Source organism: Chlorocebus sabaeus, chromosome 27 (assembly GCF_047675955.1).
Source record: "Chlorocebus sabaeus isolate Y175 chromosome 27, mChlSab1.0.hap1, whole genome shotgun sequence".
Lineage (NCBI taxonomy): Eukaryota > Metazoa > Chordata > Mammalia > Primates > Cercopithecidae > Chlorocebus > Chlorocebus sabaeus.
Window position 1 is genome coordinate 40,327,304 of NC_132930.1, and position 22,510 is coordinate 40,349,813.

General features: G+C 41.0%; 1 protein-coding gene and 1 pseudogene across 2 annotated transcripts in view; both read left to right on the plus strand.

Moving 5' to 3' along the window:
- Window positions 1-12,744, plus strand: part of CLNK (cytokine dependent hematopoietic cell linker) — a 248,402-nt gene extending 235,658 nt beyond the window's left edge. For both annotated transcript variants that reach the window (XM_008017899.3, XM_008017900.3), the window contains exon 19: window positions 10,312-12,744. In XM_008017899.3, coding sequence (XP_008016090.1) covers window positions 10,312-10,458 — 147 coding nt within the window. In that variant the 3' untranslated portion in view covers window positions 10,459-12,744. The remainder of the gene's footprint in view (window positions 1-10,311) is intronic.
- An 8,773-nt stretch (window positions 12,745-21,517) lies between these two features.
- LOC103246366 (2-iminobutanoate/2-iminopropanoate deaminase pseudogene) lies at window positions 21,518-22,062 on the plus strand (annotated as a pseudogene).
- Window positions 22,063-22,510: the final 448 nt, after the last annotated feature.

Sequence of the window (22,510 nt, forward strand, 5' to 3'; positions counted from 1 at the left end):
CAGGCCAGCGGCCAGTTTTGACCATTTCATGCACCCCCAATTCCCTGCCTTGCCTATTAAAGAAAACTCATTTTACAAGACACATCTAACCTCTGCCTCCCAGGAAGCCTCCAGAGGAGCATACGCTAATGCCAAATTCCTTTCCCTCCTCAGCACTGAAATGCCCACTGCAGACATTTCTGATATCTGTCAGAATTCCTTATCTATAGATTTGTGTCCCCAAAATGAATGTGAAACCAGCCACAGCATTCGGGCTATGTTGAGCATGCCTGTCCTCAGTACAGATCTGCTGATGGGGGCAAAAGAATGAATCAATTAAAATATTCGTGAATAACAGAAATCAATCCACAAGAAAGGGCAAATTTTCACTGAATATGTATTTGCCAGGCCTAGTCTATCTGCATTACTATTACTATTATTTTGAGACAGAGTCATACTGTCACCCAGGCTGGAGTACAGGGGCATGATCTCAGTTCATTGCAACCTCCTCCTCCCAGTTCAAGTGATTCTCCTGCCTCAGCCTCCTGAGTAGCCAGAATTACAGGCATGCACCGCCAAACCCAGCTAATTTTATATATATTTTTTGGTAAAGACAGGGTTTCACCATGTCGGTCAGGCTGGTCTCAAACTCCTGACTTCAGATGATCTGCCTGCCTCGGCCTCCCAAAGTGCTGGGATTACAGACATGAGCCACACTGTGCCTGGCCAGCATTATCTTATTTTGATCCTCAACAACTCTTTGGAGTCATGATTTTTCCTATCTTAGATGTAGGAAAACTGAGGCTCAGAAAATTAAATAAATGGCCAAAGACACACAGGCAGTAACGGAAGGGGGAAGGAGAGGCTGCTCTTGTAACTCTTCTGTTGATGAAGGAAGGGGTATTGGAAGGAAGGAACGAAGTTAGTTATGAGCCACCATATCTAAGGATGTGAGCTCAGGCCGGTGACTTAACTTCCCTGGGCTTTAATTTCCTCAAATGTAAATGTTATTTTAAAGCCTAGACTTCAATAATTTCGTGAATCCCGTTTAGCATCTCCAGGTTGCAGTTTTATCTGTGGGTGTGCATTGTTAGGGGCTGAATCGTGCCTCCCTCACTCCAAAAAACCCGCACATTGAAGTCCTAACCCCCAGAGGCCCAGAATGTGACTGTACTTGAAGATAGGGCTTTGAAAGAGATAATTAAGGTTAAATGAGGTTATTGGGATGAGTCCTAATCCAATATGACTGATGTCCTTGTGACAAGAGGAGACACACACAGAGGGGTGACCATGTGAGGACACGGGGAAGGGACGACCATCCGCAAACCAAGGAGAGAGGTCGTGGGAGAAAGCAGCCTTCCAACACCTTGATCTTGGGACTTCAGCCTCGAGAACTGCGAAGAAAGACATTTCTGTTGTTTAAGCCACCTCATCTGTAGTGCTTAGTTACGGTAACCTTGACAAACTAATACAGGAAAAAACCAGAACTTTCACACAGATACCGATTGTTTTTCAACAAGTAACAAAATAGGGCACATTGTTAGGGCTGCCAACAGGCCTCAGGTAGGCACACGTGTGAAATCGATGTGCAGGCTGCATAAAGATTCCAGCTTAAATCCCGTGTCTCACCCAGAGCACTTTTTTCAGGCTCGGAGAGGAGTAGTCAGCACCTGTGAGGTGACCATGGGGTCAGTTCACCACCCTTTGCTATAGCTCGGGAACACTGTGACACGAACAAGTGCATAAGTGAATCCATAGATTAATACATAAATCTACCAGTTACAGTCACATTAAGAAAGTGCTATGTTAACACGAAAGAGAGAAGTGGCCAGTTCTTCATTTTGTGGAGAGGATTGACAAGTTAATAAATGTAAAACACTTAGTGCCTGGGACCTATCAAGGTCATGATAAATTTTAGTTATATTTTCGTCACTATCACTGAGTCATTTTAATAAGTAGGATATAGTCCCCCTAAGATACCTATGGTAATGGACTTTCTAACTCAATGTCCCTTGATCCTCCTATATCTTGTCTCAGCTCATAGAATTTCTCATCTTTAGGAAAGCATTATATAATTCTTCTTTCTTTCTTTATTTATTTTGAGACAGGGTCTTGTTCTTGTTGCCCAGGCTGGAGTGCAGTGGCATGATCTTGGCTCACCGCAACCTCTGCCTCCCTTGTTCAAGTCATTCTCCTGCCTCAGCCTCCCGAGTAGCTGGGATTACAGGCATGTGCCACCACACCTGGCTAATTATGTATTTTTAGTAGAGATGGGGTTTCTCCATTTTGGTCAGGTTGGTCTGGAACTCCTGACCTCAGGTGATCCGCCCACCTTGGCCTCCCAAAGTGCTGGTATTACAGACATGAGCCACCGCGCCCGGCCAGGAAAGCATTATATAATTCCTAAATGCTTGGGTTTAAGGGTTTTTTTTCCTCTGAGAATAGAGGACGTGGACGTGGTGTGCCTTTGCATGTGCCAGGCCCTTGGGCCAAATGCTGTTTAATTTGCTCTCACATGGAGTTCTTGAAAAAGCTCTGGAAAGGACATCTTAATGAACCTCATTTACTGGCGAGGAAACTGAGACCTGAGATAGTTACAGCTTTTTTTTCCAACATGCCCTACTTTGGTCTGCTAATAAAGAAAAGGAAGTAGAGTGACTCTGTGATAATATCCTAATAGCTTAATCAGACTGTCAGCCGGTTCACTGACTGTCTCGGCAAATAAGTAGCAACTCCTATGGCAGGCCATAGATTAGACCCTCCGCCTCCAGATGAGCTGCTCTAATTACCGTCACCAAGGAACCCTGAGAGAACCAAATGTCTGCTTTAAGAAGCTCCTTTCTGTGTTCATCTGGAATTTTCTCCTCCTTTGCATTCCTTATTTTTTTTTTCCATATGTGTTAACGTACATTTCCACAGGTGAAAGAATGAATCAATGAAAGCATTCACTAATAATATAAATATATATACATAAATCAAGCAATGAGAAAGAAATCCAAGGCAGAATCCTGAGTTTTGGTGGGGTTTTATATGTACTAGAGCTATTCTGTGCAGTTAGCCATTAATAACTAATTTGATCTATTGAATCCTCATAGCCAACCTCTGGGATAGGTGCTGTCAATATTTCAATTTAACAAACTGTGACACTGAGGCACAGAAATGCTAAGTATCCGGCCCAAAGTCACAGCTAGTAAATGGCAATTCTGGGATGCAGTATGTTTTGCAAAACATTGACTTCCATTACCAGTTGAAGGTATGCAGATTCTTGGCGTCTTGAGCCAAGAATTGGCAAAACACACAAACAAAGCAAGGAAAGTATGAAGCAACAAAAACAGAGATTTATTGAAAATGGAAGTGCACTCCACAGGATGGGAGCGGCCCAGGCACAGGGGGCCCCCTTACAGAATTTTCTGCGGTTTAAATATCTGCTAGAGGTTTCCATTGGTTACTTGGTGTTCATCCTATGTAAACGAAGAGGATGAAGTAAAGTTACAAAGTCATTTACTCAGTGTAGGCCCTATGTAAATAGAAAGGATATATCCTGTTACAACTGAAGTGTTTCCATTTGATTTGGTTCTAGGAAGTCCTTAGATTCCCTGCCTCCAGGCCCTATTCTCATGTCTTGCTTCCATAGACAGACTCAAATAACACCGTGGGGAATACAAGCAATCCCCCACCCGTTGGAAAACATTGCAGGTTGAATCACAGTTAAAGAATAGTTAACACTTACTTGGAGCTTACTGTGTGCCAGTGAGTGGGTAAAAAATGACAATTCACAGGTGGTTTCTTCCTGCTTTCCCTCTGAGGGAGATGTGTAAGAGAAAGAGGGTCTGGATTTCACTCAGTTCCCTCATGCTTTTCACAGCCTGAGCCTTTTGTCTTGCTGAGGAAGAATCACACCTCTTTAAAACAAGATTAGCAAGGCTCTGCTAAATGCAAGCCAACAACTAGCTACTTTAGCCAGGGTCCAATTAAAGAAAGCATCTTCACCCAACTCAGCAGGAAAAACATGAGAAACAGCATCTTCGAAGATTACTTTAATTTCATGTCGTTTTGTAGCTATCTTGCCGCTTTTGAATTTAACCACACAGATGATGCAGCAATGCCTAACTCTCGGGAGTTATTTTGAGTGTGACATGAGTTGATGTAAATAGTGGCAGACACATAGAGGCAGGTGCTTAATAAGTACCACTTCCCCAGAAACTTCGCGGTTTAAAACAACTGAAATGTATTGTTTCACAGTGCTAGAGGACAGAAGTCCAACATCATGGTATCAGCAGGGCCACACTCCTGCCGGAGACTCCAGGGGAGAGTCACCCCTGACCTCTTCCAGCTTTCCGCGGCTGCCAGCAATCCTTGTCTTCCTTGGTTTATGGCCATGTCACTCCAGTCTCAGCCTCTATGGTCACATGACCGTCTCCTTTCTATGGTCACGTGACACTCTCCTCCTCCTATGGTCACGTGACCTTCTCTTCTCTGATCAAAATCTCCCACCGCTCCTATCTTATGAAGAAACACATGATTGCTTTTAGGGCCTACTGGGATAACCTCGGATAAGCACCCCCTCTCAGGATCCTTAACTTTATCCTGTATTATACCATATAAAATAGTATTAACTCTTTTATAATGTAAGGTCATATTCTAGATTCTGGGATTAGGACACGGACATATTGGGGGGAATCATTCAGCACCCGCTGCTCATTTACTTATTTATTGTCCGAGCATTAATTGTAGGCCTACAATTAATATGTTAATTAATTAACATATTAATTAATATGTAAATTAATTAACATATTAATTAATATGTATGTTAATATTAATATTATTAGTATGTTAATATTAAACATATTAATTAATATGTTAGTATGTTAGACTCAGTGTTGCATTCTGGGAACACAGAAAGAGTCATGTCAAGTCCCTGCCATCCAGAGAATACCCTGTTCATCTGTGCCGATCTCCGTAGGCACCTAAGCAAGAATGAGATTGGTAGAACACCGGCCCTGGCCAGCCAAGGAGGCACTTGCCTTAAACAACCTGCAGAGCTTAACTGCTGCCAAACATCGGCCCTGCATCTCAGTTTTATAAGTCATGTTTGTCAACCCTTCTGTGAAATCTCAGAGAAGGGAGATTTCAATTTCAATTTCCAGATCTTTCCTTTTTGTTCTACAAATGTTTATATGTTTCTAAAAATCACCGTACATGTTTACATGATAAACTAAACTTTAAAGACTAGAGAACAGAGACAATTAACCCATGGGTTTTTTTCACACCTTCCCTGTCTGCTTCCTTCTCCTCCTGCTTGATTGGCATTTATCTCTCTTTCTCTTTTCTCCCCCTTTCCTTCTTTCACTCTCATATGTGTATCCAAACACATTTCTTTGCTTTTCTGGAAGGAAACATTGCCCACAGTTCACATATACAATAAACACAAAAGGTTTAAACAAATGGGCCAGGCATGGTGGCTCATGCCTATAATCCCAGCACTTTGGGATGCCAAAGTGGGTGGATCACGAGGCCAGGAGTTCAAGAACAGCCTGGCCAACATGGTGAAACCCCGTCTCTACTAAAAATACAAAAAGTAGCTGGGCGTGGTGGCATGTGCCTGTAGTCCCAGCTACTTGGGAGGTTGAAGCAGGAGAATCGCTTGAATCTGGAAGGTGGAGGTTGCAGTGAGCCAAGATCATGCCACTACACTCCAGCCTGGTGACAGAGTGAGATTCCATCTCAAAAAAAAAAAAAAAAGAAAAGGTTTAAACAGATGTTAAGATCTGATATTAGCAAACATTCCTTGTCCCCCTGGAAAAGATTATTCAATATGCAAGAGCTTAAGTATAATCTTTTTTAAAAGTCTCTTCAGGACAATATTTCAGCTTTGACCCCATCATTAGAAACCAATGCCGGGCACGGTGGCTCATGCCTGTAATCCCAGCACTTTAGGAGGCCGAGGTGGGTGGATCACTTGAGGTCAAGAGTTCAAGACCAACCTGGTCAATATGTTGAAACCCCATCTCTACTAAAACTACAAAAAGTTAGCTGGGCACCAATGCACATGCCTATAATTCCAGCTACTTGGGAGGCTGAGGAAGGAGAATTGTTTGAACCTAGGAGGCAGAGTTTGCAGTGAGCAGAGATTGTGCCGCTGCAATCCAGCCTGGGCAGCAGAGTGAGACTCCGTCTCAAAAAAAAAAAAAAAAAACAGGAAAGACCATGTGACTAATGGCCCCTGTCTTGCTTCCTACCACCTGTTAAAATTAATGAAATGTCATCCATGTAGCAGAGTTTTAAAACAATTAATAGCAAATGTATTATCTGGGGACAATCTTTTTTTTTTTTTCTTTTGAGACTGAGTCTCACTCTGTCACCCAGACTGGAGTGCAGTGGCGCAATCACAGTTTACTGCAACCTCCACCTCCCGGGTTCAAGAGATTCTTCAGCTTCAGCCTCCCGAGTAGCTGGGACTACAGGCATGCGCCACCACGCTCGGCTACTTTTGTTTTTGTATTTTTAGTAGAGATGGGGTTTCATCATATTGGTCAGGCTACTCTCGAACTCCTGACCTCGTGATCCACCCGCCTCAGCCTCCCAAAGTGCTGGGATTATAGACGTGAGCTCCCGAGCCCAGCCTGGGACAATCTTAAAGAAAACAGGAATGAGAATAGGAGAGATAAATCATCTTCCCTCAGAAGACTAACACTAGGAAAGATTTCCTTTTATCAATGTGGATTTAACCAATTTTGTGAAAGAGTTCTACCCGGAAAGTTTTTGTTGTTGTTGTTATTCACTTTTTGTTTTATCAAGCATGAAGAAAGAAAAAGAAAACTTTGTGCTTGGTTTAAAATTGGAAATGAAATACAGAAAATTCTTCTTTTCCTAAAGGCTTACAGTGGTGGTCTGTAAACTTCTTGGTGATTTCATTGCTCTCCCATGATGTTCTTGGCAAATCTAGGAGGGAGGAGTTAATCGTAAGGCCTGGCATGTGCTGAGCACTCACTGTGTGTCACACTTTCTTCTAAATGCTGTATTGCTAATGCATCCATTTCATTCTCACAATGAACCTCAGAGTTAGGTCCTACCATTACCATCACCATTCGTAGAATAACTGAGGCACAGAGAATGCAAGAAACTTGCTGACAGTCACACTGCTAGTGGTTGGGAGAGCCAGGCTTTGAACTCAGGCATTTAGGCTCCACAGGCCCTCTACTTACAATTACCCTGCTGTAGTAGGAATTAATCTCCCCATTGGACAACGGGGAAAGTACCTTACCTTAGCATCAGGTGGAAACTCATATTTATTGTATACATAACATGGGTGGTGGTACAGTCTGAATGTTTGTATTCCTCCAAAATTTATGTGTTGAAATCCTAAGCCCTCGGGTGATGGTGTTAGGAGGTGGGGACTTTGGAAAGTGATTCAGTCTCGAAGGTGGAGCCCTCACAAATGGGATTCGTTCCCTTGTAAAAGAGTGCATTGCTCTTTGGACCATGTGAGGATACAGCATTAAGACAAGAAAATGGGCCTCTCCAGATACTGAATCTGCCAGTGCCTCAGTCTTGGACTCCCCAGACTCCAGAACTGTGAGACATAAATTTCTGCTGTTTCTAAGCTGCCAGGTTTATAATACTTTTTGTTGTTGTTTGTTTTTTTGAGATGAAGTCCATCTCCCAGGCTGGAGTGCAGTGACGCGATCACAGCTCACTGCAACCTCTGCCTGCCGGGTTCAAGCGATTCTCCTGCCTCAGCCTCCCAAGTAGCTGGGATTACAGGCACATACCACAATGCCTGGCTAATTTTTTATATTTTTGGTAGAGATGGGGTTTCACTATGTTGGCCAGGCTGGCCTTGAACTCTTGAACTTAAGTGATCTGCCCGCCTTGGCCTCCCAAAATGCTGGGATTACAGGCGTGAGCCACCAGGCCTGGCCTAGTATTTTAACAGGCCAAACACACCAAGTCAGACTGATACATAGGTTATCTCACTGGAAACTGCTGCAGATCCAGTAAAGGTTTCAGAGGGACAAGGGACTTACAGATTGAACCAGCACTCTTTGGGTGTGAAAAGACAAACCCCAATTCAAATGAGCTCAGGCGGGAGAGAAGGAAATTTGTTGTAATGTAACCAGAAAGGACAGAAATGGACTAGATCCAAGGACTAGTTAACATCAAGACATTCCCACTCCACATTTCTTTCCCCACATTTTTGTCCCCAGTGTGATGTCTGTTTGCTCTTCATACCTCCCGGCATAATGGTAGGAAGGAGGAGATGACCCTGGAAGTCACATGTTTTTAGCGTTTTGGTTGCTTTCTGTTCAGTGCGCCACTAACAAAAAATAATGTTCCCTCCCAACAGCCCCGAGGGAAGCCTCTGAGTGACCTGGTGAGGTTCTTAAGCCTCAATTGACAATTTTCACAACACACATTTCGAAATGAAATTATTTGTTTGCATAGGAAATTATTTTCTGCCAGCTCCCAACAGAATGTTATCCCTGTGAGGCCCTAACTGGTCAATCTCATTCCCCGTTGGCTATTCCTGAGGCCTTCCAACATTTCTGCACCGAGGATGCCCTGGGCAGAGGAAGGAGTAGGCAAGACCCAATCAGAGGCAGAGTAGCCCCTACAGAGGTGGCTCCCTTTCTTCAGGCTTTGTCATCTCCACCTTGGTTTGTTGGAGCATCAGAGGTCACAAGCTATAGGCAACGTTGAAAAATAAAAAGAAATATCCAGAAAAGTGAGCCTTCATTCCTGGTCTCACCCTCCCTAGCCGTGGCAGACTCTGAGTAAGGCAGTCCACTTCTCTGAGCTGAAATTCCCTTAGCTCTTTAGGGAAGATCATTCCTCCTGCCCTGTTCACCTCACAGGCTTGCTAAGGAGGATCCAAGTTGTCTTGAAACATGGGAGGCAGGTTGAGCAAGTTCTTCCTAATTACCTCCCAATATTCTCCTTCGGGAACTCATCCAAATTCACCTAATCAGAATTACTGTATATGCAGAATGGACATTGAAGACTCAGAGACGGAGAGGGTGATAAGGGGGTTAAGGAATGAAAAATCACCTAGTGGGTAATACAATGTATATTATCTGGGTGACGGGTACACTAAAGCCCAGACCTCACCACTATACAATTCATCCACGTAACCAAAAGCCACTTGTACCTCTAAAGCTATTGAAATTTTAAAAATTACCATATGTGCTCAAGTTTTCTCAGTACCCTGTCCTTATGCATGGCCCTGTACATTATGTGCTTTTAATGTCTTTAAACCCTCCTGTCTACTTATCTGGCATGTCCCATAACATAGCCCATTTCAAGTCTGCATCCTTGACAAAGCACTTCCCCATTTCCCTAAACCTGAAATAATCTTACTTTCCGTTAAATTGTCATAACACTTTATCTGTGTATCTAGAAACACTGAAATCTGCAGCCACCTCATTATTTCACAAGAAGCTCGAGGAGGGCAGCTGAACCGGCTAAGCAGCCCTGTGGTTGTCCCTGTTCTTTCTATGTATACTAGAATTCCTTAGACTTCATTACTGGAGAGCAAGCTCACTGCAGGCATTGCCCTCCAATTTACTACATTCGAGCCTGAATCTTCTATATTTTTGCTGGTCAGAGCTAAGGTTGAGGTTTGGGAGGCAACAGAGATTACAACGCTTGATTGCTGTGTAACTAACCCACCTAAGTCACTTAAGATAGAAAGGCTGTAATAACAATAGAATGGAACTTGACCCATGTGATCTGATTCCAGAGAGGGAAAACTCCCTGTGTAGGAAATTTAAAGAGCTGCCATAGGGCTCACTTTTGGTCATCTCAAGAACCTTTTTTCTCCCTTATCATTCTTATCACTCATCCTTCAAGCTTGCCATATTCTTTTTAAAAACTACTTCTAGTCGGGTGTGCTGGCTCATGCCTGTAATCCCAGCACTTTGGGAGGCCTAGGCAGGTGGGTCACCTGAGGTCAGGAGTTTGAGACCAGTCTGGGCAACATGGCAAAACCCTGTCTCTACTAAAAATATAAAAATAAGCTGGGCGTGGTGGCGCATGCCTGCAATCCCAGCTACTTGGGAGGCTGAGGCAGGAAAATCGCTTGAACCCGGGAGGCAGAGGTTGTAGTGAGCCAAGATCACATTACTGCACTCCAGTCTGGGTGACAGAGCAAAAAAATGTCTCAGAAAAAAACAAACAAAGAAAAAAAACCACTTCCTGAAACACCGTTACCATACAAAAATGGTTAAATTGGTTCACCTCTTCCCTGTGCAAAATCAAGCACCTTAGCTATATTTTAACCTACAGACACAAAAGATATTTTAAAAATCATTAACTTTCTTTTCTGTGTTTCAGAAGTTTGATTCAGTAGAAGACATCATCGAACACTACAAGAATTTTCCCATTATACTAATTGATGGGAAAGATAAAACTGGGGTCCATAGGAAACAGTGTTACCTCACTCAGCCATTCCCTCTCATCAGACACCTCTCACCTCTGTAGCCTGGTCTTTGTGTTATCTTTGGTTTACTGGATTCGGCGCTTCCATCGTTTTCATTGATTTCAAAAGATTATTGCCTGTGCCTTCAAGGGATGACTTTTTTGACTTTGTAGAAAAGAAAAACACTCTATAACAAAGTGGAAAATCAATCATGGTTTTGAAAGTTCAAACCACAGAGAAAAGATTTATAACATGCAAAAAATAAAAACATTCTAGTAACTGGCCACTGGACAATAAATAAAAATAAATAAAAACTAGGGGTTTAAAAGTATCTTCTAAATAACAACAGAAAATGCTATCAACATAGCTATTATGTTCATGATATAGGCGAGCAGCAAAGGGCACCAGAAGCTATTGCTTAAATGTTTGCAGCCAGCGCAGGACAAGTCAATGGGAAATTCCCAAATCTGTGCTCTTTACAGGGCACTGTGCTGCCTTTATGTCAGTCGTTGGGCCTTATACATCTACAATGTGTGGATGATTTCTTACACTAAAGATGTTGGTGAATATTAGCTCTCTTTTATTGTAATCCTAGAAATTCAAGTATAGGGAAGAAATGTGGTATGGAAAACCAGCAATTGTGAATGTCACCTTGAAGACAGAAACTGAAAATATTCTGACCAGGGTGTGAAACAGCCAAGGGACCAGCCTCCAGCATCCTCTGCTTTGAGTAGCTTTAAGTCAAATGGAATTAACACATTCATAGTAAAGAGCTCAGATTATATCCTACACTAGCCTTCAGGCAAGCATATGTCTGAGGGAAACTAAAAACTGTATTAACAATTCCAATTATGGACTTCCATTCAAAGACACAGAAAAACTGTCCTCAAATTAGTGCTAATTCTTGCAGTAACATTGCACATGCCATGATATTATTCCCTGTAAAGGTTAAGAGGATTTAATTTTGTTACTGTTTTACAATAAAGATGAGGAAGCAGAGGCTCAAAGAAGCTGTCGATCTTAATATGAGAAGAGAGCCCAGATTGTAATCTGCTTTGCCTGGCTCCATGCAAGCTCATCTTCCCAGGTACATTCTCTGCGCTGTGGCATTTTACAGTCAAGTTGAAAAGCTAATTAAAAAAAAAAAAGAGAGAGAGACAGAAAGATAGAAACAATTAGAAAATACAGATTTACCACCTTAAAATAAACAAACTCTTCTAGTGGGAATAAGCTTTTTAAAAAAAGATACTGTTGAAAATAACAGTGTATCATGATGCCAAATGGTACCAAAGCTTACATAGGAAATTCATAGAGTATGTAATTGTAGCATTGATGCAGAAAGAAAACCAAAAATAATTAAAAGGCAATAGAAGCAAATGAAAACAAAACAATGCACAGGATTCTCTCTTTTGTAAGACAGCAGACAATGAGCTCTCTGGGAAAAGTTCTTAGCGTCTACCCATCATCCAAATACCCGCTCAGATGTTCTCCTTTCACAAGGTCAATGTGAAGTGATGCCTATAAGTTACATTAGGAGCATTTAATGAAGAAACTCTTTGTAAAACTGGAACTTTTGAGACCCAACTGAGCCTATCGTAGAGTATGCCTGCAGAGGATTACATAGAACCAAGAGACAAGAGTGTTTAAATTGGAGCTTGGATATGAAAGAACTCACTGATCCGGTCAGAGCTAAAAGCTGTATGGTTGCTGGTCATTCTCTACTGGAATTCAACAAGCCGGGGACAGTATGGAAACAAGGACTTTACAGAAGGGCTCCAGGCTCATATCAGGAAAGAATCTGACCCTCACCCTAAAAAGCTACTGGAGATTACTCATACCTCCAACTCACTGATTCATTGAGGACATGCTATTCAATGCTGTGTTCTCAAGAAATGTCTATGAGTCCTCTCAACCATTGTTGTTGATAAAATAGGTGAATGTCAGGTGGGGGTTAGCATTTGATAAGGTGTACATTTGAAATAATGTTTTGTCACCTCTTCTTCATAAATACATGATATAATTCCAAGAAGAAAAAAGAAGTAGAAATTCAGCATCCTTAAGATGACAGCAAGAATGAGGGGAAAAGGAAGAAAAAAAAGAAATTAAGCATTTTGCAATAAAAAGCTCACAATATTTTTATGTATTTGAACATTTCCGTAAAAAATATAAAATGGAAAATATTGACATGGGCTGCTTCGGGTGATTGGGGTTTGAGGGACTGTGTTAGTCAGGTTTTCTAGAACTCAAGACACCAAGACAAAGTTAGAAGTGCAAACACTGATTGGAGGTTAATGTTTGAGAAAGGTAAAAGGGAGAAGAAACAGAAGTATGGGTATGGGGTGGGCTTTCAGGCTCCCACCTGTGATAGGAAAACGGGAGGTGTGGAGAGTGAGGAGAAAAACCATGAGATTCAGACCCAGCTCTGGGAGAGTCTTGGCCAGCTCTTGGTGAGGCCCATAGCAAAGTTTGCCCAGAGAGGAGAGAGTGTCATGCTGGGCAGAAATGTCTGGGTCTTAGTGCCCCACCATGTTAAGTCATTGTCTGGGGCTATTCTGGGGAAAAAAAAAAAAGACTTGCAAATGCTGCAGCCAATCCAGAAGGCGCAGCTGGAGGCTGTCCACTAACTTGCTGGCCAGAAAGTTCTTTCAACAGAGACTCAAGTGACCCACCTCTGGCCTGCCACAGCAACATTCTCAATTCACTGTTTTCAGTGTTGATCGTAGTAAGGACAATCACATTTATATTTTGCTTGTAATAGATGAGTAAATAATAAGGGTATATAAATTTGTTTGTATTTGTTTCTTACAGCACTTCTGTAAAGAAGAGAGGGCAGCTTTCTCTAATGCATTTTATAATTGAGGAAATTGTACCTCATTGGCGAAAATCTCACAGTGACACAGTTGTGACTAGAACCAAGGTCTCTATATGCAATTATCCTATTCTTGGTCTACCTGCTTTATTAGATCTGTAACTAAATATTCAATGATTTGGATTCGGCATGCCCAAATTCCAGTGTTTTAATCCCTTTTCAACCATTACCTCATGTTTAGTTTAAAAGTATCACTTGATATCTGGTTTCAATAGAGTAATAGAATTTTAGCTTTATCCAATTACAGCACTTATGCTTTCCAGATTTTTTTTTTTTTGACTAAATAATTCTCATTCCAGATAAATGTGCATAGCCCTCATCGTTAGTCACGTACTGTGTTAGCACGTTTGTGTACTGCATGTGTATTCATTACTAAGCACTATTGTAGATGCTGAAAATAGAGCAGTGAATGAGTCAGAGAGATAGATGACAAATAAATATACAAACAAATAAGATAATCTAAGTCAGTTTCCCATTACTCAATTGGATTTCTATTTTAACACTTATCTCTGAGTGTTTGTGGGGTGATGCCAACGTTAAATGTTTTGATGAAGCTCCTTTGAGATGGCTTTGAAAAGTCCCGAGTCAGAAAATTTAAAATTTTCCCAAACTTATTTATGTGGGGTGTGCATGTGTGCGCACGTGCATGTGTGCATGTGTGTGTGTGTGTGTTTAAGTAACTGCATCATGGCTGAAATCAGTTAAATCTCCTGTTCTAATTACTATGGAGGAATCAAATGAACCCCATTGTCAAATGTAGCCAATTATGTATGTGTGTACACAAATATAAATTTTTACGAGATAGCCTGTATTGTATATTAGCATTATATTTGTATATCTTTTTATTCTGAGCAATATTTGTTCTAGCTAAGCGCATTTATATTCATAATTTACAGCCTTACTAATTTAAATAAAAGCAAATCTGTAATTGAATGTTATAATTTTCTCTGTCTCTGAGTACTGAAGAAAGAAATTCAAAACATAGTTTAATTTTGTTTCATGCCCTATTACCCCTAAAACCCTTTTGAAATTATATTTAGGGAAAATTTAGGATAAAATTACTAGAACAATTATTGACGAATGAGCATTATGCTGGACTTTGGAGATAAAGACAAAAAAGACACAGTCCCTGTGATTGTGAGCTCAGAGCCTGGCCGGCAAGAGACACATGTAATAGCCATCTTAATATGTGTAAGTTAATATTTCATTGTGGTTTTGATTTGCTTTTTCCCAATGATTAGTGAAATTGAGCAACTTTTCATATGCCTGTTGGCCATTATCAAAAAACAAAACATAACAAGCGTTGGCAAGAATGTGGACCAATGGAAACCCTGTACATTGTTGGTGGGAGTGCCAAATGGTGCAGCCACTATGGAAAACAGTACAGAGTTTCCTTAAAAACTTAAAAATTGAACTATTATATTCAGCAATCCACTTCTGGGTATGTATCCAAAAGAAATGAAATCAGGATCTTTAAAAGATATCTGCACACCCATATTCATTGCAGCATTATTCACAATTATTCCAAGATATGGAAACAACCTAAATGTCCATCAAAAGTGAATAAATGGGCCGGGGATGATGGCTCACACCTGTAATCCTAGCACTTTGGGAGGCCGAGGCGGGCGAATCACTTGAGGTCAGGAGTTCGAAACCAGCCTGGCCAACATGGTAAAACCCCGTCTCTACTAAAAATACAAAAAAAAAAAAAAAAAATTAGCTGGGCATGGTGGTGGGTGCCTGTAATCCCAGCTACTCTGGTGGCTGAGACAAGAGAATAACTTGAGTCCGGGAGGCAAAGGTTGCAGTGAAGTGAGATCGTGCCACTGCACTCCAGCCTGGGCGACAGAGCAAGACTCTGTCTCAAAAAAACAAAACAAAAAACAAGAATGAATCAATGAATGAAGAAATTGTGTTATATACATACAATGGAGTATTATTCAGCCTCAGTAAAAAAGGAAATCTTGGCATATGTGACAAGGTGGATGAATCTGGAGGACATCATGTTAAGTGACATAACCAGGCACAGAATGACAAATACTGCATGACTCCACTTATATGAGGCATCTGAAGTAAACTCACAGGGACAGAGAGTAGAATAGTTGTTGCCAGGAGCCGTGGGGAGAGGGAAATGGAGAGTTGTTGTTCAATGGGTATAGAGTTTCAGTTACACTAGATGAAAAAGGACTAGAGATCTGCTGTATAGCATTGTACCAATGGTCAACGAAAAAGTATTACCTACTTAAAATTTTTTTAAGAATGCAGATTTCATGTTAAGCATGTTAAGTGTTCTCACCACAAACAGGGAGATGGGGTAGTAGGAAATGTTCGGAGGTGATAGATATGTTTATTGCCTTGAGAGTGATGATGGTGTTATGATTGTATGTGTATCTCCAAACTCATTAAATTATATACATTAATATGTCCAGTTTTTCAATATATCAGTTATAGCCCATGAAGCTGTGCTTTTTAAATTTTTATTTATTTATTTATTCTTTGTGAGACAGAGTTTCACTCTATCACCCAGGCTGGAGTGCAGTGGCGCAATCTCGGCTCACTGCAAGGTCCACATCCTGGGTTCACGCCATTCTCCTGCCCCAGCCTCCCAAGTAGCTGGGACTACAGGTGCCCACCACCATACCCAGCTAATTTTTTTTGTATTTTTAGTAGAGACGGGGTTTCACCGTGTTAGCCAGGATGGTCTCGATCTCCCGACCTCATGATCCACCCGCCTCGGCCTCCCAAAGTGCTGGGATTACAGGCGTGAGCCACCATGCCCAGCTGCTATGTACTTTGTTTTTGTATTTTATATATATATATTTTTTAAAACAATGATAATGCATGTTAACAAGATCATGTAATGCAAAATAATAGATCTGGTAATTATTTCCCTTGTACCACCACTGCATTGGGAGGCAGAAATGGAATGTGTGGGGGAGGATGTAGTTGGGGAAAGTTTCCCAGAGAAGATGTTCAGGCAGAGACTTTAAGGGTGCGCCCAGAATGCAAGCTTTAGAATGAGTCTGTCCAACCCTCAGCCCATGGGCCACATGCAGCCCAGGATGACTTTGAGTGTGGCTCAATACAAATTTGTAAACTTTCTTAAAACGTTATGGGATTTTTTTTTGCAATTTTTTTTTTTTTTTTTTTTTTTTTTTTTTTGAGATAGAGTTTTGCTCTTTTTGCCCAGGCTGGATGCAATGGCACCATCTCGGCTCACTGCAACCTCCGTCACCCGGGTTCAAGTGATTCTCCTGCCTCAGCCTCCCACGTAGCTTGGATTATAGGCGCTTGCCACTATGCCTAGCTAATTTTTTGTATTTTTAGTAGAGACAGAGTTTCACCATGTTGGCCAGGATGGTCTTGATCTCTTGACCTCGTGAGCCACCCGCCTTGGCCTCCCAAAGTGCTGGGATTACAGGCGTGAGCCACTGCGCCCAGCCATTTTTTTTAAAGCTCATCAGCTATCATTAGTGTTAGTGTATTTTATGTGTGGCCTAAGACGATTCTTCCAATGTGGCCCAGGTAAGACAAAAGATTGAACACTCTGCTTCAGGAGTACAAGCACGTTGCCATTATTGGGTACTCCTGCTTTAGGGGCACTAGTCTAGGCCATGGGGAATAAAGTAGTGACTACCTGTTTGAAGGGGTAAGTGCATACAACAGAAGCATCATCTGTAGAGAAAGAACAGATGATTTATTAAGTTGTTCTGGTTAAATTGGCTCACCATATAGAAAAAATGCAATTATGTCTCTACCTTAAATCATATAAAAATACACTTCACATGAATCAAATACTTAACAGCAAAAAGCAACCATTAAATTGAGTCTTACATCTTTGCCTAATAATTTTTAAGACTTTGAGATAGGGAAAGAGTTCTTAAGACAAAAACATAAATCACCAAGGGAAGGATTGATAGATTCATTATACCAAAATTTAAAATGTTTACAAAAGTTAGACAAAGTCAAAAGGCAATTAAACAACCTAATATGTATGAGCAAAGGCTGTAAACAAGTAATTCATACACACACACAAAGCTGGAATGTCTTAACTTACCCACTCCTGTAAGTTAAGAAAATTAACAACAATTAAGTACAATTAAGAAAATTAATAGGCCGGGAGCAGTGGCTCACGCCTGTAATCCCAACACTTTGGGAGGCTGAGGAGGGTGGAACATGAGTTCAGGAGATCAAGACCAGCCTGGCCAACATGGTGAAACCCTGTCTCTAATAAAAATACAAAAATTAGCCAGGAACGGCAGCACGCGCCTGTCATCCCAGCTACTTGGGAGGCTGAGGCAGGAGATTTGCTTGAACCCTGGAGGTGGAGGCTGCAGTGAGCTGAGATCATGCCACTCCAGCCTGGGCAACAGAGCGAGACTCTGTCTCAAAAAAAAAAAAAAGAAAAAAAGAAAAGAAAAAGAAAAAAAATGAAAAAACAACTAGCTAAAATAATCAAAAACATAAGGAAAAGGACACATTACTAACAAAAAAGAGAAAACAACCAATACTAGAGACATTGAAGGGATATTAAAGAACTATCAGAAATGCTTTTATTCCAGTGGAGTTGAAATAGATAACTTTACAGATGAAAATCAATACAAGAAGAAATAGAAAATCTGAATGGCCCTTCATTGTTAAAAGAAATGAGAAGCTTTCCCAAGAAAAAGTCTCCAGACCAAAATGAATCCTATCAAACATTTTTAAAAACTAATATCGAGTCAGGTGAGAAGCAAGCGGAGCTGGTGTAGACACTTCTTCTCCCAGAGGGGCCTCAAGAGAGAACAGTTAGCTATGGCTCCCTGATTAGAAAGGATCACCCAGTCCTGTAAGTTAAGACATCCGGCTTTGCTATTGTGTGTCTATTACAGCTGGTCGGTGATGGAATTTACAGGGGATGCCCATAGCCATTGTCATGGAGCTATCATTAAAGACAAATGACATGGAGCATAACGGAGCAGAGTGGGAGATGAGGTCTGGCTTCCCTGGTCCCTAACCCCTCAGCACTAGACAACGGACCCATACAGAGGGAGATTTCAACCTGAATGCTGAAAGAGAGGCCTGAAGCATGAGTAACCCCCATGAGAATGGCAAATGGGCTTCCTGGCTACCTATTTGTGAGGGTTAATACTGAGTGTCAACTTGATTGGATTGAAGGATACAAAGTATTGATCCTGGGTGTGTCTGTGAGGGTGTGGCCAAAGGAGATTAATATTTGAGTCAGTGGGCTGGGGAAGACAGACCCACCCTTAATTTGGGTGGGCACCATCTAATCGGCTGCCGGCGTGGCTAGAATATAAACAGGCAGAAAATTATGAAAAGGGAGACTGACCTAGCCTCCCAGCCTACATCTTTCTCCCGTGCTGGATGCTTCCTGCCCTCAAACATTGGACTCCAAGTTCTTCAGTTTTGGAACTCGGACTGGCTCCCCTTGTTCCTCAGCCTGCTTACAGCCTATTGTAGGACCTTGTGATCATGTGAGTTAATACTTAAATAAACTCCCCTTTATATATATATATTCCATTAGTTCTATCCCTCTAGAGAACTGGGACTAATACAGATTTTGGTACCAGCAGTCCATTAGATGCAAGTAAAATGGGCAAACGAACCCTAGAACATTCCTCAGTGCTTATTGGGAGGCCTGGCAAAGGATGATCACCCAGAAGACTCCCCAGCATTTCCAGACTTCATGCGGATCTGACAGCTACTTCTACGATAGCAGTCAGAGAAACATTAATTAAAATAGCAACTACATAGCACTTTCACCCATCACACTGGGTGAAATTTAACTTTCCGATAATGTCAAAAGCTGATGAGGATGTACAAAATAAAATTTTCATCTACTAGTTGGAACATCAATCAGTATAGCATTTTGGAAAGCAATTTAGCATTATTTAGTAAAATACAAAATGTATGCACCCACTGTAATAAGACTTCCAATTAAAACATAGCTAAATAAGAGGCCAAACACGGTGACTCACACCTGTAATTCCAGCACTTTGGGAGGCCAAGGCAGGCAGATCACTTGAGGTTAGGAGTTCAAGACCAGCCTGACCAATATGGTGAAATCCTATCTCTACTAAAAATGAAACAATTACCTGCACCTCCTGGGTTCAAGCAATTCTCATGCCTCAGCCTCCTGAGTAGCTGGTACTACTGGCGTGAGCCATCACACCCAGCTAAGTTTAAGGGTAAATAGTGACTCCAATCTCCAAGCCTTTCCAAGTTTTCATAATGGGAATCAGCTTGTTTCTTATTAAGCTTCCTCCTATTTCTTATTTACTATTTTAGCTTCCTCTATTTTGTTAACTCAGTTATCATTTGTCCATTTGACTTCCCTCAACCAAAATTTTGTTGACATCTGTCTTCTTCTTCCATGTCTTCTTTCATTTCGTTTATCCTACATTCTTTTTTTTTTTTTTTTTTTTAGACAGAGTTTTGATCTTGGTGCCCAGGCTGGAGTGCAATGGCACGATCTCGGCTCACCGCAACCTCCGCCTCCCGGGTTCAAGCGATTCTCCTGCCTCAGTGTTCTTATCTTTTCAATTCCTTTATTGATTTTACCACTGCACCCCAGCCTGGGCAACAGAGTGAGACTCTGTCTCAACAACAACAACAACAACAAAAAAAATATAGCTAAATAAGGACATAACTTTGATCCCTGTAGAAACTCAGTTATAATCAGGAAGTTCAATAAGAACCAAGCTGGTTCTCATTATGAAAACTTTGAAAGGTGTGGAAATTGGAGTCACTATTTACCCTTAAAAACTGGCAAAGGGACTGGGGTGAAAAGAAGAGTTATTCATCAACAGGCATTGTAAGAATCCATTAAAATCAACACATCCCTCACCCAGGAACCAGAGGTTTACTTAGCCAGGATACTATCCTTCCCCAACCCTGGCAGCCATCAAGACAATGCATCTCCAGGAAATATTTTGAATTAGGCACGTAAGATACAGTTGAAAGTGGGAAATGGGTGCTGTGTTGAAAAATACAGTTGAAGTGAAAGTCTTATTACCAAAGTTTAGAACCGCAACCCCTTTTAAACATTTGATTCCAAGGAGGAACTGATAGAATTATAACCCTAAAACAAGAGAACACAGCAGTTCTGCTACAAATGCTGATCCTTCCTAAAGGACATCAAAGAACAGACTCCTTCATAAAAGAGCAGATTCTCACTCTATCATGCTGCAGTGGAGCTCACCCATGCCCATACAAGTTTCCATTCATGTGTTTGTGCCTCACTCTTAAATGTGAACTCTGAGAAGCTTGAAGGAAAGCTTCTAGTGGGAAAGACATGTTTTTTTGTTTGTTTTTTGTTTTTGAGATGGAGTCTTGCTCTGTTGCCCAGTCTAGAGGGCAATGGTGTAATCTCAGCTCACTGCAACCTCCGCCTCCTGGGTTCAAGAAATTCTCCTGCTTCAGCCTCCAAAGTAGCTGGGATTACAGCCACCTGCTACCACACCCGACTAATTTTTGTATTTTTAGTAGAGTCAGGGTTTCACCATGTTGGCCAGACTAGTCTTGAACTACTGACCTCAGGTGATTCACCTGCCTCAGCCTCCCGAAGTGCTGGGATTACAGGTATGAGCCACTGAGCCCGGCCAAGACATGTTTTAAAATGCTACAAACCAGAAAAAAAAAAAAGGAAAACTCGAAGGAGAGAGATAATATGTGATGCTGGAAAAAAAAAAAAAAAAAAACTACCAGGAGAAATATAGTTAATTTCATGGAGATATAAGCCATTGAAACCACAAAATATGAATGGAATGCTATTTAAATAAATACATCTTCAGAAGCAAAAACTGAGAGCACTGAAGGGGAAAACTAAGTATATTTGGAAATTTTAACACACAACTCACAGGAACTGATAAAGTAAGCAAATAAAAATGAATAAGGATATGTAAGAAATTTTAACACCACTATCAACCAACTAGACTTAATTGTCATTTACAGACTAGTTCACAGAACAACACAAAACAAATATAGATACACATTATTTTCCTAGTCCCTATAGAACATTTAAGAAGAGCCATCTCCTGGGGCCTAAAACATATTGCAATAAATTTTAAGGAACTGAAAAAATATAAAATAAAAGACAACACAACAGATACTACAGACATTGAAGGGATATTAAAGAAATATCAGAAGCACTTTTATTCCAATGAAGTTGACAAAGATAACTTTACAGATATGGGTCAATACAAGAGGAAATAGAAAATCTGAATGGCCCTTCATCTTTAAGAGAAATGAGAAGCTTTTTCACACAAAAAAAGCTCTGGACCAAAATGAATGCTATCAGACATTTTTGGAAAATAATATCAAGTCAGGTGAGAAGCAAGCAGGGGTAGTGTGACGGCTTCTCCCAGAGAGGCCTCAAGACAAGGGTAAGCTATGCCATCCTTGATTAAAAAGGTGACCAGCACTGCGAAAGCCCCCAAGGTCCTTGGGCTGTATGGCCAAGGTGTGTTAGTCGACAGGATCATTTACATTTCAGGACAGCTAGTCGTGGACTCTTCAAGTGCACAGCTTGTGGCAGGAGAGGTAGCCAAAGAAGTTAAACAAGCTTTTACAAAGATGGGTGAAGTTCTGAAGACTGCAGGTTGTGACTTCACTGATGTGGTAAACAATTTTGCTGGCTGACATACATGACTTCAGTACTGTCAGTGTAATTTACAAAAAGTACTTCAAGACTAATTCTCCAGCTAGAGCTGCTTACCAGGTTGCTACTTTGGCCAAAGGAGTCTGAATTGAAATGGAAACAGTAGCTGTCCAAGGACCTCTCACAACAGCATGACTGTAAGTGGGCTCAGTGTTGTTTCATCTGGAACGTTTAACGTCTTAATTTTTTACAACTAATGTAACATCTTAATTAACATCTTAATTTTTACAATTGATGAAAGTGTAAGGTTTGAGTAAAACGCCTGAAGTTATTATGGAAATACTATATAACAGGGACAGTTCAACATAAACTAGAGATTAGATCAAGAATCCAGTTACTGATATTATTAATGTACACCTCTATTACTGAATGTAGGAAGCAGATAATCATTACATAGTTATTCAAATAAATGTAAAGACAAATAAGCATTAAAGAAAGTAAGTTATTATTCCTGATACATAATCAAAAGCATACCTACTTCAAACTAATTTAATGATGTGAAATACATAGTTCTCATGTCAAATATATGATTCTGCTTTTGCTTGAATAAAATTAAAGTATTTAATGGCAATGGTCAAAGAGA